Source organism: Phacochoerus africanus, chromosome 12, assembly GCF_016906955.1.
Source record: "Phacochoerus africanus isolate WHEZ1 chromosome 12, ROS_Pafr_v1, whole genome shotgun sequence".
In the NCBI taxonomy this organism is placed as follows: Eukaryota; Metazoa; Chordata; class Mammalia; order Artiodactyla; family Suidae; genus Phacochoerus; species Phacochoerus africanus.
Genome location: NC_062555.1, coordinates 60,644,947 through 60,663,982, shown reverse-complemented (window position 1 = coordinate 60,663,982; position 19,036 = coordinate 60,644,947). Strand labels below are relative to the sequence as shown.

At 35.7% G+C, this 19,036-nt stretch overlaps 1 protein-coding gene across 1 annotated transcript in view; it reads left to right on the top strand.

Annotated features, from left to right (window-relative positions):
* MALRD1 (MAM and LDL receptor class A domain containing 1) overlaps window positions 1–19,036 on the top strand; it is a 600,618-nt gene that overhangs the window by 19,839 nt on the left and 561,743 nt on the right. The window contains exons 3-5 of the mRNA XM_047755391.1: window positions 9,679–9,770; window positions 9,859–10,020; window positions 16,809–16,905. Of these exons, the coding sequence (XP_047611347.1) occupies window positions 9,679–9,770; window positions 9,859–10,020; window positions 16,809–16,905 (351 nt within the window). The remainder of the gene's footprint in view (window positions 1–9,678; window positions 9,771–9,858; window positions 10,021–16,808; window positions 16,906–19,036) is intronic.

Genomic DNA, 19,036 nt, shown 5'->3' with positions numbered 1-19,036 from the left:
GATAGAGACCGTATGTCCATAAAGCCTAAACTATTTGGCATTTTAAGGAAAGGAAAAAAAAGCCCTTGCTCTAGAATTCAGTGTTCATCATAGTTCTTTTTTTTTTTTTTTTTCTTTTGAGGTAAAACTTCCATTATGTAAAGACACTATTGGATAAGTTCTGGCAAATGCATTCACCTGTGCAACCTAAACCCCTAACAAAATGTGGAGCATTGCAGTTAATACCAGAAACTTCCCTCAGGTACCTTCCTAGTCCATCCTTGCTCCCACCCTCCACTCACAATCACTGTTTTAATCCCCTCTTCCCCTCCACAGATTAGTTTTACCTATTCCAGAACTCCATATAAATGAACTCAAGCCTTTGTGTCAGGCTTTTCTCACTTAGCATACTGCTTTCAGATTCATCCAGGTTGCAGTGTGCATCCTTAGTTCTTTCCTTTTTATTGCTGAGTAATTTGCAATTAAATGGGTTTATTCGTCCTTTCTCCTACCATTACATGCCTGTGTTTTACCCTGTTTTGGGCTATAATGACTAAAACTGCTGTGAGCATTCTAGTACAAGTCTGTGTGAACATATGTCTTTAACTCTCTTTGGTAAATACCTAGATGTGAAATGCTGCACCAGTGAATGTTTAGTTTTATGAGAACTGCTGGGGCTCTTTCTAAGGTGGCTGTACAATTTCACACTCCTGCCAACAATCTATGAGAGATCCTGTTGTTCATACCTTTGTTATTTTTGCTGTTTACTCTTTTCACTTTGATGGTTCTGCTAAGTGTCCAGTGGTATCTCGTTGTGGTTTGCGTTTGAATTTTCCTGATGACTGTTGATACTAATCACTTTTGTATGGGCTTATTGGCTATTAACATACCTTCTTTTATGAATTTTCTGCTCACAGATTTTGCCTAGTTTTTGTTGGACTAGTCTTTTATGAATGAGTTGTACTTTTTAACAAATAGGATCTAATGTTGGAGTAGTTTTAGATTCACAATAAAATTGAGCAGACATCACAGAAATTTCCTTTCAGGTCCCTTTCCCCTATATACACACAGCCTCTCCTACTACAAAAATCTCACAGGAGACTGGTAAATTTGTTACCATTAGTGAACCTGCGTGGATACATCATTATCGCCCAATGTTCATAGTTTATATTAGGGTTCATTCTTGGTGTTGTACTTCTATGGATTTGGACAAATGTGTTATAACATGTATCAACTACTATATTCTCATAAAGAATGATTTCACTGCCCTCTGAGTTCTGCTTGTTCATCCTTCCTCCCTCAAAGACTTGATAACTACTGATCCTTTTAGTCTCTGCAGTTTTGCCTTTTCCAGTGATGTTGAGTTGGAATCATACAATATATGGCCCTCAGATTGACTCCTTTCACTTAGTAATATGTGTTAAAAACTTCCTCTATGTCTTTTCATAGCTTGATATGTTATTTTTTAGTAATGAATAATATTCTGCCCTCTGGATGCACCATAGTTTATCCATTCACCTGCTGGAGGAGATCTTGGTTATTTCTGCACTTTATGGTTAAAGCTGCTATAAACATCCAGGTGCTGGTTTTTGTGTGAACATAAGTTTTCAACTCCTTTATATAAATACCAAGGAGCACAATTGCTGGATTATATGGTGAGAGTATATTTAATTTTATAAAAAACTGCTCAACCGTCTTCCAGAGTGTCTGTACCATTTTGCATCCCCAACAGAAACAAATAAGAGAGTGAGTTCCTTCTACCAGCTTATATATTTATCTTGGATTCCCATTCTTTGTAAGGCTTATGTTTACAAATATGCATGTATATTAATCATCTTTTCTGGTAATTTTAATGAATAGAAGCCTTTAATTTTTATGCTACCATTTTTTCTGTTTTATGCTAAATTGTTGACATGAAGATTTTTCTTAACAGTCAGTTATTCCTGGACAGCTACATATATATGAATGAAATCAGAACATTCTCATTTACAAGGAGATCCTGCTGAGTAGCATTGAGAACTTTGTCTAGATACTCATGTTGCAACAGAACAAAGAGTGGGGAAAAAAAATGTAATTGTAATGTATACATGTAAGGATAACTTGATCCCCTTGCTGTACAGTGGGAAAATTAAAAAAAAAAAAAAGAACATTCTCTAACAAGATTTACAAAAATAAACCCAAGATGGAGTAAAGACCTAAATGTAAGACCAGAAAACTCCTAGAGGAAAATAGGCAGAACACTCTTTGACTTGAATAGTGGCCATATTTTTTTGGATCTTTCTCCTAAAGCAAAGGAAACAAAAACAAAAATAAACAAATAGGACCTATTTAAACTTAAAAGCATTATGGAACTTTATGGAAATTATAGACAAAATGAAAAGACAGTCTACAGAATAGGAGAAAATATTTGCAAATGATATGACTAATAAGGGGTTAACATCCAAAATATATAAACAGCTCATACAACTCAACATCAAAATAATCAAACAACCTGATAATACCTATCTACAGAGTAGAAACAGACTCATAGACATAGAGAACCAACTTGTGGTTGCCAAGGGGGAGCGGGGAGGGAGTGGGGTGGACTGGGAGTTTGGGGTTAGTAGATGCAAACTATTACATTTAGAATGGATGAGCAATGAGGTCCTACTGCACAGCTCAGGGAACTATATGCAGTTTCTTGGGATAGAACATGGTAGAAGATATTTTGAGAAACAGAATGTATATGTATGACTGGGTCACTATAGTGTATAGCAGAAATTGACATAATACTGTAAATCAACTATACCTTAATGAAAATAAAAAAATTTTAAAAATGGACTGAAGAACTGAATAGAAATTTTTCCAAAGAGGTAATGCAGGTAGCCCACAGGCCCATGAAAATATGCTTAATATCACTAATCATCAAGGAAATGCAAATCAAAACCACTTTTAAGATTTAATCTTTGATAATGGTTTTCAAAAATTTGGTTACAATGTTCTAGGAATGATATTTTTTACAAATACTCATTGGGTTAAATAAGCTTCATGAATCTGAAATTATGTTTTTCTACTAATCTTGGAAAATACCTGCCTTTTTTTAATTCAGGTTTTTTTTTTTTTTTTTTATTTCTCTCTCCATCTTTCCATCCTATCCTTCTTGGACTTTAGTCAGTGTGTTAGAAAACAGATCTTACAATATTGAGGTCATATATTTTGCTTTTTTTCCCTTTTTTCCCACATTGAACAATTTCAATTGATTTATCATCAAGTTCTGTGACTTTTTTTTCATTTGTCATCTTTATTATGTTTATAAGCCTATCCAATGATTTTTTTTTTATTTGAAATCTCTGGTGTTAAATTTTTTGTGTCTTGCTATGAATGTGTCCATATTATCTAGGTTATCTAATTTGTTAGGTTACAATTGTTGATAATATTACCTAGTATAAGGTAATATTGATTTCTATTTGATAGTTTTGAGCCTTGTTTCGCTTTTCATTTAGTAAATCAAGTCACTGTCTTTTTTTTTTTTTGTCTTTTTGCTATTTCTTTGGGCCACTCCCGAAGCACATGGAGGTTCCCAGGGCTAGGGGTCGAATTGGAGCTGTAGCCCCTGGCCTACGCCAGAGCCGCAGCAACATGGGATCCGAGCCCCGTCTGCAACCTACACCACAGCTCACGGCAACGACGGATCTTTAACCCACTGAGCAAGGCCAGGGCTCGAACCCGCAACCTCATGGTTCCTAGTCAGATTCGTTAACCACTGCACCACGACGGGAACACCTGTCTTTTTTTTTTAATTAGTCTCTGAAAAGATTTGTTAATTTTGTCGATCTTTCCAAAAACAATCTTTTGGTTTATTTAATTTTACTCTATTTTTTATCTGTTCTCTATTTGATTTATGCTCTAATACTTATTTTCTTCCACTACCTTCTTTGGGTTTAGTTTGTTCTTCTTCCAGCATTGTAAGGTGGAAGTTTGCATTAGTGATTATAAGACTTTTTTTAATTTAGTAATTTATAACTATAAATTTATCTCCAAGCAATGATTTAACTGCATCTCATACATTTCAATACATTATATTTTTATTTTTATTGAAGTATTTTCTAATTTCTCTTATTTTTCCTTTTACCCACTGGTTGTTTAGGAGTGTGCTATTAAATTTTACATATATACAAATTTCCCATAATTTTTTTCTGCTCTTGACTCAAATCACTCCATTGTAGCTATGGAACATAACCTGTGTGGTTCACATTCTCTTAAATGTATTGAGACTTGTTTTATGGCCTAAGATATGGTCTTTCCTATAGAATATTGTGTGTACAATATTCTGCTATTGTTGGATGGCGTGTTCAACATGTGTCTGTTAGTTTATAGTGTTGCTCAAGTCTTCTGTTTCCTTATCTTCTAATTATTCTATTCATTCTTAAAAATGGAATATGGAAGATTCCAGCTGTTGCATTCTTTATTTTGATTCTATTAGTTTTTTCTTACTATATATTGGTGCATATATGCTAATAATTGTTAATTTTTTGATGGGTTGATTTTTTTCTAATTTTGAATTGTTCTTATTTGTCTCTAATAACATTTTTTGTGAATTCAAATATTTTTTAAAAGCTCTTTCAGTTTTTTAATATATTTTTATTTTCTTTTATTTTTCAGCCTTTTTTTGTGTAGTTTAATTGTTGGATCATGTTTTTATACAATATGCCAACCTCAGACTTTTGATTGGAGGTTAATCACTTTACATATAACATCATTACTGGTAAAACAGGACTTGTACCTGCTGTCTTCTATTTGTGTTTTGTCTTATGTTTTCTTGTTACTCTGTTCCTCCATTACTTTTTTTGTGTGTATGTTACATAAATATCTTCATATATATATTATATATGAATTATTTATATATATATTTGAATTATATATATATATATATTTGAATTATTTTAGTAGTTTCTTTAGGGATTACAACAGTCTATGTTGAACTAATAAAATTTAATTGCAATAGTATATAAGAAAATTGTCCTTCCTAGCTCTAGTTTCCCAACCTTTATGCTGTTACTGCTACAGTTTACACCTTAGTATCTTATGTGCCCACCAACACTGAATATTGAGTTTGATTTTTATCAATTATTACAAATAATTACAATTAATTCTTAGTTACTGATTTTTATAATTTATCTCTTTATTGATAGTCTCTCTTTTATAACATCATCCTCATGGTTGTTTAGTTCTTCAGATGTGATTTTCATTAGCTCTTTGAAATATTTAAATACCTGGTTTAAAATTTTTTTTCAGTAGACCCAATGTCTGGGCTTCCTTAGAGACACTTTTGTTTGATTGCTTTTTTCTTCTGTGTTAATCTTTTTTTTTTTTCTTTTTGCGTTTTTCACAATCTCTTTTGAAACATGGACATTTAAAACAATACACTGTGCTAAATGTGGAAATCTGATTCCCTCATTTTTAGTTTGTTATATTTGTTGTTTTCTTTATGTAGTGACTTTTCTGGAATAATTTTGTAAAGTCTTTATTCTTGTCATGTGTATCCATTGAATTTTCTGCTTGGTCAGCCTAGTGGTCAGCTAATGATTGGAAAAAGAGTTTTTTAGTTTCTTAAATGCCTGTAACCACTAAATCTCCCAGTGTTTGAGGGACTTTATTGTGGTGTACATTCAATACTAACCTAGGCAGTTGACATTTCTGTCTTATTCATCACTTCTGGCCTTAATAGAGCATTGAAGTCAGCCAGAGATGAGAATTTAGGCCCTTTTCATGACTTTCTAGAGCATGTATGTAGACCTATGCATGTGGTCCCATAGGATTGCAGGAATATGTTGCAGCATTTCATAGCTTCTATGGGACATTTCAGTCCTTGGTTTTGGTTTAAGCATTTTGATTAGTTTGTTGTTGGCCCCAAAAGTTAAAACACTTGCCAGTCATTGTTTTCAACACATGTGTACTGTGAAGAGTCTATTTGCATTGGGCAATTTCAGACAGTCTTGTAAGTGATGTCTTTCAGGAAACAAAAGACATGTCAAATAGTAATTATCTGGTAAAGAGGCTTGAAAGAATTTTTAACTCTATTATGCTCATTCCTGTGTTTGCCATGCTGCACCAGGATTGTGGGCTGACAATTTTTAAAGTTACTGTGGAGCTGGAGAATGGGCAATGGGAATAGGCCATTTTAAAAAATAAAATAAAATTTATTGTTTAAACTGAGATTTAGTTATTTATTGAATAAAAGCCCCCGATTTTGCTGTAAGCTTTGCTATGACCATTTTTGCCAATGTTTTCATTGCTTTTATGGAAAAGAAAAATTTTGAAGATGTTTACATTGGCATTTTCATTAATATCACCCTTGTGTTTATCGTATGTTTTACGATTTCCTGAAATGACTCACCTAGCCCTTTATCACTGAAGTAGACTTAAATTGGTATGGCAACATTTATTTACACATAATTGGTAGTAATCTTTAGCAATTATAAGGGATTACTATTTGAATGTATCCTTTGATACAGTTTTAGCAAATAATAAGCTTGTCATGATTGTGTCAAGGTTGTTAGTTTAATGAACAAGAATGGGACAAAACTTATGATTCCATAAAAATGGAATTTAATACATAGAAATTACCAACTTGAAGGAGTTTGTTTCTAAGAATGTTATTTAACATGTTATCTGAATTAATATTTCTGTCACAGACTAGCACACTTTTTCTTTTCCAAAAGTTGTGACATTTTAACCTTTGCTTTAGGCCTTGTCACAATTATCTAATTGTGCATCCTGATTTTTTGACTATCTCACTGATAAAATACTCTCTCTTTTTTTTTTTTCCTTTGAGCCCATTGGTTACTCTGCAACACATAGTAGGATTTATATTTCTCCTGCTCACATTCATTCGCATTAATCACTTAGAACTTGGGAAATGGAGGATATGCAAGACTGTCTGTCAGTAGCTGAAGAAAGTGAGACTGAAATTTCTACTTTATCTTTTCTTTTGTGTGTTTTATTTTTTTAATTTATTTTATTTATTTTTTTTTTTGTCCTTTTAGGGTGGTACCTTCAGCATATGGATGTTCCCAGGCTAGGGGTCCAGTTGGAGCTATAGCTGCTGGCCTACTCCACAGCCACAGCAACTCGAGATCTGAGCCACATCTGCAACCTACACCGCAGCTCATGGCAATGCCAGGTCCTTAACCCACTGAGCAGGGCCAGGGATGGAACCCGCGTCCTCATGGATACTAGTTGGGTTCATTAACCACTGAGTCACGACAGGAACTCCTCTACCTAATCTTTTCTGAGGATCAAGGTTCGTGGAATTCACTGCCAAATTTATTGAAATTAGCCCTCAAAATTGATTCATGGCTTTTGTTGCTTTCATATTTTATATGCTTCCTTTTTTTTGTCATCAATCCTAGTTTATGCTGGGATTTTACTTCAACAGTTACCCACCAACTGAGAAGAAAAAGGCCTTTGATGTAAACATTTAAGATTATAAATGCAATCATTCTGTTTATATTCTTATTTTGTAATTTTAATAACTAACAGATTATTTTAAATATGTTTTAAAGATGTGCTGTAAAGTTCTTTTAGGGTTGCAGGCATAAAATGGAAATTTATGAATCATATGAGCAAAACTGAAATAAACATGGTAGAGACTAATAGAGACATATAATGGAGAGAACATAGGATAGCTTTTTTGTCAGCTTCGTAAGTCTCTTCTTGATGGTTAGAGTCAGGAGAAGGAGGAGGTATCAGATGATAGGATGGGCATGTGGGAAAACTTATGCTGCTGAGGATCTGCTTCTTTCATTTATACTCATAGACTTGATGACTAAAGTCCTAGAGAAAGCAAGAGAACTCTCTATAAGATGATACTCTCTAAGGAACAGCTCTGTGAATTAAAGAAATTAAATACTCAGGGAGCAAGGTAAAACTGAGTGTGCATTTAAAAAAATCCTTGCTCATGTCACTAAGTTGGAATTAAAATCGAAAAACAGATATTGCTATTGGGTGCATTTTGAACCCTTTTTGTCCCCCATGAAAAGAAAGCTTATTACTAGGACAAATGCCAAAAGATCTCAAGTCGTTTCTGAATTGAAAACTTTACTTTTACAATAACCCGAAGGTTAATTCTTATTTAATTTTTGACAAAATATACAATAATTTACAGTATCATAAACTGTACCAAATGACGTAGTTTGTATTTATAAAACACTAGCTGAAATACTTAAATAATGTGTTTTATTGAAAATGCTATTCTATTATTTAATAGCTTAAAGTATCAACCTGATTTTTAAAACCAAACTTTCGAAAATGAGTTCGGTTAACTTAAGTAATTTCCTTGGCAAATGAAAATAATTTTTCCTGTACATATGATGGATGCTTTTTAGTAACTGGCTATTTATAAATAATGATTTAGGGGCTGTAGAATACTGTTAACATTGGTATTGCAAATAATATTATTTAAACCTCAAACAATGCATCCATATGGCTTATTATGCTCATTTGATTATTCACTTGCTTCTTTGTTTTCCCTTCTGAATATGAAGCAAAAGCAAACTCATGATTGTCCACTTGTATTGCCATGATACCAGACCTTCAACTAAATGAGGTTTATGTAATTATTCCAGGTAGTACATTCTCAGAACAATTTTCTGTTATTGCAGGGATTTCAGTTATGCATCTAACTGTATCTGTAAGCCGTCATTAGTGTTCTTTTTTTCTGCCTAATTAGGGTACAATTTTGAAATAGTTGTAGGGAAGAAGAGGTTTTTTAGGTTCCTAATTTTGCTATTGATTCTCTCAATGCTGTGACAATTAAGTTTGATTTACAAAACGGCTTTCAAATGCTATCGAATAACTTGCCATCATAATCATCATCAACATCATTTTTTCATTCTTTTTGACAAATAGGGGCATATCAAGTAGAGTGAGCAGGAAACAATGGTCCCCGGATTATACACTTTAACCTTGTCAAGCATTGCAAAAAATCTATGAAAGCCCAAGAAAGGTTCCACATTTAGTTTATTGGCTTCCAAATAATAACAGTCCACTAGCAGGGTCTGTATTACACTGTACAGGAGAGCGTCAGGGCTCAGTATTGTTTTCCATAATCTTGGGAAAAGCTGGGACCATTTGATCCAATTCTTTCTCGAAAAAAAGCACAGCAGCAAGGGATCTCTTTTTTTTTTTCTTTCGTCTTTTTACCTTTTTCTAGGGCCGCTTCCCGGGGCATATGGAGGTTCCCAGACTAGGGGTCCAATTGGAGCTGCAGCCGCCGGCCTTCACCAGAGCCACAGCAACGCGGGATCTGAGCCACGTCTGCGACCTACACCATAGCTCACGCTGGAAAATAGGATCTCTTGTGACTTCTTCATTGAATTGCTTATTTTGGTGGCTGGTCCCAGTATGATATTTTCCCTGGGTCCTATCCTTGCTAGGTTATAGGTTTCTAAGTTATAGAAGGTAAATTTGGTTTTGAACTACAGTCCATCATAGTGTTATAGGGAGTACACCTACAATTTGTTATTTTACCGAGAAATATATGGAAGTAACAGTATCAGTGCAGAGCACTTGCAAAAATAGATGGTGTGGTTAAATATTTCACTCTTTATGCAAAATATATTGACTCAGTGTAGACATAGGCCTGAATTATTGCCTGGGATATTAAATAAACTTCCCAGTGATTGCTCTGAATCTAATACCGACCCTTGTCTCTAATAGCCCACTTCCTGTCATTGAGCCCCAATGTGGATTCTCCCTCAAGCTTAAGAAGCAGAGTTTTTCTTCCAACGAATAACCAACATGCTTGTCAGGTATTTGAAAACACAGAGCCTTTGAATGACTTTCCACATTTAGGAATTTCTTTATTATAATTGTTTGGACATTCGATATTTTTCACAGATTACATTTTATCACTTCTTCAGCCAAGCAAATGGCAAATTAACGGCTGGCATTCAAACCACATGTGGTGGTCCTGTACGGCATTTATGGCAAAACTCAGCTGGGCTCCAGCATCAATGGGAAAGGAATGTCATCAAAATCCAGAGTTCCCAACGATTTCAGGTATGTGTGTGGTGTGTTCTCACTCTGCCTTTGAAGGAAAAACCATAGAGAACAAGTGTTTAACCCCAGGTGAATTAAAAGCAGGATGGCTGACATCCCAATTGTCTAAGAACTGAGAACTTTGCCAGGGCTGTTCAGGTGGCCAGTTACCCTGAAAGATAATATTAAAAAGTTTTAAATGTATGTATCAAAACTAAACTTGATATATGTATATAACTTGATATATATGTCAGCAAAATATGACCTTCTGATATTCTTAATTTCTTGAATCACTTCCATTTTCCTTTTTCTCTCACTATTCCAACCTCCTCTTTCTTTTCATTTCTTATTCTTGAGAATCACTTCTCTTCCAGAGTGTTCTCAAGCTTTTGAGAGAACAGGATTATATTGGGTAATAAGGAAATAGACTCGTTGATTTAAATAAGAAGTCCAAAGGCTATTGAAGTGAAATCACTGTCATAATCATTTCATAGTTAAACTCAAATTATTCAATACAGCCCTTATTTTCCAAAATAATTTTGAGAATTATGGCCATGCAAGCCTATAAATGACAAATTTATTTATGCAGCCTAATAAAACTGGTGTATGGTAGAAAGGATAATCCAATGATTATTACAGGAGTTCCTGGGAAAGGATTGCATATTTTAACATTTTGGACAGTCAAGCAAGATTTTCCAGTTAAAAATGGGATCTCGAGGCATTTTATTCTAAACAAATTTGCTTGTTAAACCTGGTTTGTGAGCCTGTTTAGCCCAAGTAGATTTTGTTTATCATCTATTATTTGAAGAGTATAATAATTTGATCATTTTGATACAGAATAGAAAATCTGCTGATATGTGATGGATTTAGCAGTTGCCTAAATTGGATTGGATTGAATTTTTACTTTGATTATTTTGAGTGGCTAAGAGGAAGAGTGGGAGAATGAACAGGATTTCTCTTGTAAAAACTGAATCCTAGGATACAAGAAGAGCACATTTTCTTGATCTGTCATAAAATTATTGAAGTTTGGAATTTTTCAGGCTTTTGTAGAACTAAATGGGGATCGATCCCTCGAAGATCAAAGACTTAGACAGTTAAATGACACCTCGCTGATAGTACTGAAGAAGAACTGTATTAGTTAGATACACAATCCTGTCATTTGGGATTTATTACTCTCTTTAAATCCAGTATTGGTCTGTATGGGAAGGTGATATCTTAAGCCCATCAGGCATTTACATCTTCCTGTGAAGAGTTGATCATACATGGGAACAAGAAAGCCGATGTCCCTGCTTCTTTGGGAAGTGGTGTGCAGACTGGGAACGCCAGGCACCCCAAATCCATCTAATTTGTTGCAGATGTTCAGGAGTCATTAACTGCTAGAGGCGTTTCTAGTTTATTTCTTCTACTTCTTTTCTTACTTCTCTATGGCTCTTTGTTTCTCTCTTTTATCAGTAACAACGAAAGCAACAAAACAGAGCCAATAGCTGAGGTCTGAGCTTGCTGAACTCCCTCTGTCTGCACACTTGTACAAACTTTAAAGACCAAGATGGGACTCTGGTGTATGTATAAACTTTATCCATATGATACATCTTTTCCAGCTTTGAAACAGGGTAGATGGTAAAGGAATCTTAAGCTCTCTTTGTCAATCATTGTGCCTTCTTCTATTTCACTTCTCTATCTTTTTTGGTCACGGTGTTTACTTAGTAGCCCAACAGACATTTGATGTTGGGCAGAGCAGGAATCTTCTGCAGCTTGTAGGCTAAACCCTTTAAAAGAACTTCCTCGTTTTTCTCAGCTGTCCATTCCCAAATGACACATTGTTGGAGTTGATGATTCAATATGTGTAGTAGATAAATATAAAACTTAAAATCCCCAAATATACCCTCTCTGGGGTAATTCAGCTGTGGCAGATGCAGCGAGGTTATTCACCTGAGTGCTTTAAAATGCAGCCGCCTCGTCCACCCAAGCAGGTGCATATGAAGCATATTAATTTGTTTCTCAAAATACTTTATTGCTGATATGAAAACAATGCTTCTACTGTAAAGGCTTTGTAAAAATTAGGAAACCGTGTGACTCTCTTGGGATCCTTTGGCTACACCAATCTTTAAGATAGCAGGTATGTTTTAGTTCTGTCCAGTCAGCAAGTGAACGGATGTTCATTTGCTTTTGTTGAGCTGGGCTGCAGAGATGTGCTGTGCTTGTAGCACTGCCTGCCACTACGCAGTAGCTCTTTCCTGAAAAGCTCTAGCAAGAGGCTTATTTCAGGACATTGTGTCATCAATGTCTCTAGATAATATCTGCTGCTTCATCAATTTACAAGCTTCTGAAAATTATTCTCTTTGTTTGCAGTTTCCCCGCATGCTGCCTTCTGGTAGTTTTAAAGCTATTCATGCTTCCTTTAGAAATGTCCACATATCCAAACTTTAGTCCTCGCTGGACCCTGGCTTAGCATGGCTTTCTGAGAAAGCCCCTGGATAAAGCCTGCCACCTGTAAAGTACCAGGACCATCCCTTAATTAAACCTGAAGCATATGTTCATTTCTGAGGGAAGCCTTTGGCATAAACAAGGAATGATATTTATGCATTCAGTCAACAAAGATGGCAGTGTTTCAGAAAGTTTCTGAAGAAGTTTAAGGAATAGCATCTAACACTGACTGAGTACTTACTAAGTATAAAGAGACAGCATTTAGTCCTTCGTGTATCTTACCCTTCCCAGCAGTCCTCCAAACCCATAATTTACCCCATTGCTCATGTGAGGATTACAGGCTTTGGAGAATGAACTAACCTACCAAATCCCATACAAGATGAACCTAGGGTAGTTGGGTTTTACATCTCAATCATTTAGTCACTGAGCCATGAAAATTTTTTTTATCGTGTTATAAGAGTTTATAAAATTCCTACCTCTAGATTCGGTCAGCTCTAATGTGAGTTGTTAAATATTCTTTTGTCTGCTGTGTTGTCTGAAATCACGTTATTATGCATTGCATGGTGCTGATTAACTGCAATCACATTTCTCAAAATTGCAGACATAACCAATTCAGTTTACTATTACGGTAAAATATTTGTAGAAGCAAAGAATAAACTCAGCTAAACATATAGCTGAAATTTAGTCTCAAATTCATATGAAACCTTGCTTCATCCCTCTTTTTTTCTGGTTCTTGAAGGGAGTTCCTATATTGGTTTTATGGGTGGGAAGGAATGCTAACCTTGCTAACCAAAGTTTTCAAGTTGAATGTCTGGATTCTTGAGAAGTCAGTCCCTGAATTTTAAAAAGATACCAAAGCATTTTTAATATGCTATTATCTACTTGTCATTTCTTTGATATTCCATTTAGCAATGCCTGAGAGTTCTCACCACCCTCCTAATCAGAAACAATGGGCTTTATTAATAAGAACAAGAGAGAAGTTATTCATAATAATCAATATAAATTGTTAACAACAATTCTGCTCTCAAACTTCAAAGTCATAAACTGAGGCATTTTAATTCATGAATACTTACTGTGTGAACCCATAATGGGGAAACATATCTGTTTCGTATGTTTCCTGGAGAAATAATACTGAATGTATACTGCTAATTAAGAAAACTCTCAAACAATAAATATAACTCTAGGAGTTTCTGTTCATGTGGTTATCAGTATCCAAGTGAGTTGATGTCCATTATTCACCTGCCTTCGAAATTTCATTGAAGGTTTAAATCAAGTGTTTTGAGCACTAAGCCTTTGCCCTCCTTCAGAGGCCATCTTCTCTTAAAATGTTCAGGGTGAAAGGAGTTTGTCTTATGTTTACTGTTGGATCAGTGCAGAGCATACCTGACTTCTGTGATGTTGCCAAACTCCTACCTCTATTCTTTGTGTTGTGATCTGCTTTATTTTGCTCCTTTGCTCTTCTCTTCTTCACCTAACAGAGAAAAAATGAGGCGGATGTTTGGAAAACCTTATTTGCCAAAGTTTTGGGAAAACAAAGAATGTTAATTACTTTCCTTAGAAATGCAACTACCATTTTGTAAACACAGCCTCTGGCTACAGGGCTTGGCTTTTTAAAAAAAAAAAAAATTATCATGGGGTTCCACTTTCAACCCATCCCTCTTTTGGGGATCCCAACTAAAATCCCTGGGAAATCTTTTTGTTTAAATATATTTAACTAGAATATCTCGTTATGTCTGGTGGGTCTTAACGTTTCATAGCTTTACAAACCCATTAGCAAATTCCCCCACCGTTAAAGATAGAGTTGGGTTTTTTGTTTGTTTTGTTTGTTTATTTTGGGAAGGAAAACTGTTGCTAGGCCAGTGAGCCCATATGGTGGCCACTTTTCATAGTAACTTTTCTTCTCTTATACCACATCATTACAAAATTTAATTGAATCAAGTAAATGTACAAATTGGAAACTCTGGTGAGGAGAGTATGAAGAAGGTAAATTAAAAGCTACTTCCTTGAATCAGGTGTGAAGCTAGAGGAGTGGAGATTGGGATGGGAAGGAAAGAGGCTTTAATAGGTCTTGACGGATTGGACACATAACTGGAGGAGAAAGTGATCCCCAAGGTCATTTTGGAGTTTTGAACATTGAAGACAGCATGTCTTCTGGTACCATTGTCAGAGAGGGAGAGTCAGAGGAGAGGTCCAGGTTGAGGGGGGGAAGAACATCATGCATTAGAGGTGACTTCGTGTCATCTGAGTAGAAATATCCAGCAGGTGGTGGAGATGTTGGAGGAGAGCTCCGGAGAGGTTGACCGTCCAGATGTAAATTTGTCTTTCATCAGCTTGGGTGATAGTTAAAGCCCTGAGGATGAATGGGTTTCAAGGGAGAGTGTGGAGGGAAAAAGAAGACACTGGTGATTAGTTAACACTAATCCTGCAGGCATTATGCTTGGTTCAGCAAGAACTAGGGAATGTATCTATATGAAAAGACTTTGAAGAAGGATAAATAGTTAATCTGATTGTTTTACTGGTAAACGCATTACTCATATAATAGCTTAAATATTTTACTGACTCTTTATAATAAGAGGTTACACTTATTTGATGCCAACTATAGACCTAGCGCTGTTGTACACATAACAACTCATTTATCTTTGCATTAAACTTATCATATTGGTAATAACTCATTATTTTTATCAGTAGTGATAAAAGGGGTCTTGGCTTTATAAGGACCCTTGGCTTCTTCTTGGTGAAAAAAGATGGAGGCACAGAGATGTTAAGTAATTTCTCTAAGGTTTTCTTGTTGTTAAGCACTGAGGTTAGGCTCTGAATCCAAGTAGTCTGGTTCCAAACATATACTTTAATCCCTATACTCTACTGCCCTTGTATAAAACCATCCCTCCATAAGTCTTTAATAGACACTTTCAAATGGTCCTGGCTTATAAATAGTCATACAGTTATTCTATTTTATACCTTAGGACTACATATGATAGTTTGCTGGATATACTGTGGATGTTTCTTATATTTTTTTTTTAAGAAATAGCTCTTTTATTTAATTTTTTTGGCCACACCCATGACATATGGAAATTCCTGGGCCAGGGATTGAACTAGCGGCACAGCAGTGACCCAAGCCACACAGTGACAACACCGGATCCTTAACCTACTATGCCACCAGAGAACTCCTGTTTCTTATACTCTTGGTAGATCAGTAGATGATCTCTGGTTCCAGAGGAAATAGATTAGTACCTCATGTTGTCCAGGAACAATGAGAATGCAGCACAGCAGAATGATCTGCTAGGATTTGCTGTAAAGGCCAGTTGTTAAGCTGAGAAGCAGTTTGATGTTTTGAAATAATAAAATGATTGTGCTATGAACAAGGCTGAACTATGCACACAATTTTTTTTCTTTTTCTTTTCTTTTTTTTTTTTTTTTTTGCTTTTTAGGGCTGCACTCATGGCACATGGAGGTTCCCAGGATAGGGGTCCAATCAGAGCTACAGCTGCCGGCCTGTGTTATAGCCACAGCAACATCATATTTGAGCCATGTCTGTGACCTACACCACAGGTCATGGAAACGCTGGATCCTTAACCCACTGAGTGAGGCCAGGGATTGAACCCGAAATCTCATGGTTCTTAGTTGGATTCTTTTCTGCTGCGCCACAATGGGAACTCCTGCACACGAATTTAACGCATGTATGAGTTAAGCCTCACACATCATCAGTATTCATTCCTGAGGGTAGGGTAATACTCTGCACTGACACACCAGTTTTCTATTGATTTAAGTAATTAGGATGACTTGATGTTTCCAAATTTCTCAGATGCATTATACCAGAGTATTTCTTCTTGGTGTAGACTTGGGCTGGCTTCACATCACAATATAATGTTCAGTCCTTTTAACAATAAGTCACTAAACAATGATTTCCAGTCCATGTCCCAAGCTGTGTTCAGATGATGGAGACAAGGTGCGGGAGGACAGCACAAGGACAGCCAAGGCAAGATTGTGAGCACATTTTAGAGAACCAGAGGTGGAAACGGACACTGGTGCAAAGTGCTGAGAACCACGATTCAAGATGGAGCGTGGGTCTGAGAACTGGTACATACTAAATAGTATGAACACAAAGGAACTAAACTCAGAAGGTGATATAGGGCAGAAGCCAGGCAACCCCTTCTTCATTCCATAAACATGTTACTAATCCCGTCCTGAACATGAGAGATACTGTGACGAAAGTGCATTTTCTTCTTCTTCAGAGTGCATGTTTGGATCTCTTTCCACTTGGAATCGGCCTGGTCTCCCCAGTGCTTCTAGGAAGTGACATGTTTATTTGTTTGTAGACTCTGTGCTGTACGACTCAGACAGGAATGTTCCTTGCTCTGTGTTTTTGCTTTGTTTTTCTTGCCCAGGTTGTTTTTCAAGGCCAAATGATTTCAATTCTTGAACGGGATGAAGTCATAGCTATTGATGATATATCTTTCAGCTCAGGCTGCTTGCCCGCAGATGGTAAGAACTTTTTCTCATTTTGATCTTATGCTGTATAATAAATTCAGTGCAATTTAAACATTGTGTGATGACTTTAATCTGCTCTTTATTTTTGCCTAATGTTTTAGAGTGAGCTATTTTCCTTTGTTCTAATACACTGTATAACAATGACTAGATTTATTCTGGAGGTGAAGATAGGTTATTTTTCACTGATGCTGATGCTGTAAAGAGCTGAAGGGGGTAATTTGATCTCAGATTTGGAATCTTGTAGCAATGTTTACACTGGTTAGTTAAATCTTAACAAGAGAACTCTATGCCTTCTAAAAGATCAGGAGAAAAGTGGCCTTCAGAGACTTGAAATTCTCTCCTTGGAGGATAAATTTGACTATTTCCCTGAAAGATACAGTGGAGAAATATATTAGTTATAATCTATTTTCTATTTAGACTGAAACATCTAGATCAATAAACCACATGCCAGATCTAAAAAAATTATCCATATTGGTCCTTTAATTATATTAAGTGTATAATATTTAATTTAATTCACCATTCACATAGCAAGATTCAATATTTTAAGGTTCAATATTAAAATTTTAAGTTTGTAAGGATAAAGTTAACTTAGCCTAATAAGCAATAATCACATATGCACATATAGATAAATGATATATTTTTTCTTTTGAAATTTTATTATGCTATAGTATGACATAATAGAATAAAATAGCTATCTGGTAGAGAGGATTCCAAGTTCTAATTTGGTACAAAGGTACGGCAATTTTGGTAAATAATATTTTAGTAATATTTTGGCCTACCTAAGAGAGAACAAGGACATTTGATAAAGGGTATCTATATTGTGCTATGATTTTTAAATAGTCCTCACTCTTGCTGTTATGTTAAGAGCTTACGGGTGTATGTCTCTTGCAACTCAAACTATGGTAAGGTTTTATAGGAGCTGAGCCCCTTCTGAACATTGGAACACTTTAGGTCTCTTTCACCTTTGTCAGTTCTCAGTAGATATTGGTAAGAAAGCATGATAGAATAAATTGAAACATAGATATATTGAAATGGAGAACTTTAAAAGTGCAGACTACCACCTCTATCCATTCCTAGAAGTAAATGACTTGAGGATAAACATTAGTTGCTTTCACTAAAAGACGATAACATTTACTAGATTTATCAGAAGGGAAGCAACATCGGTATAGATTACATTGTTAACTCTGGGCAAAGTAGATTAAGCTACTGACTGATCTACCACTCAAATCTGTCCAATACTCTCTTCTGTTACTCTGCAGGGTGTTTCTGATTATTTCAGAGCATCGCTATCTTATACTTGATTTTTAATGGGATGCCTAACCCCTGACCCTGATCACTTAAGCAGGGCCTCTGTGTATCTCAGTTTTATAGTTTCTGTAGAAATTGAGGTCTGCAAAATAAAATGATCCCTAACTAGTTCTCTATATTGCCCAGGTTGGCTGATCACTCTCAAAGGAGAATAAATCAATGAAATCAGCTGTTGGCTGGACTTTCTGAACCATCAAGAAGTTAGGAGCTGGCTGCTGCCATTGAGACTTTGTTTACCTTACAGATTTATACAGGAAAATGCTTGGATTGTGCTGGGGGTTGAGATTGTTTATAATAGGACTCTGCTACTATTTCACATATGAACTTACCTTTCATCTTGGCTCTGGGAACCAAAGCCATTTCCCTAATTACCCATGATCCATACTCTGGGACAAAGGCCAGTGTAGGAAGGCCATAATAATTGTTCAGAAGACAAGTGCCAGGTTTTTCATAAGCACTAAAAGAACTCCTTAAACATCACTATAGAAGTAGGAAAGCAATAGTAGTGGGAGTGAGAGCATCAGAAAGTTGGATATTCAAGGAAAAATTGTGGTCAAATTGAAAATTTTTGGAGTCCACAATTTCTAAGACAATAGTTCTAGATAGTGCTGTAACTGTATTGTTTTGAGATGATGTGGAGATAAAGTTTACTGAAGATAAGGCATCAACTTTAAAGCTCAATTTTTGGGTAGGCCTTTTACATGGATATTAAATTTATACCAGTTTACAAGGTAAGAAGAGGAAGACTTTGAAATCCAAGACTGATGTCTTCAGTGACTATAGAAGTCAGACCTCCTGCATGGATGACAAAGGGGAG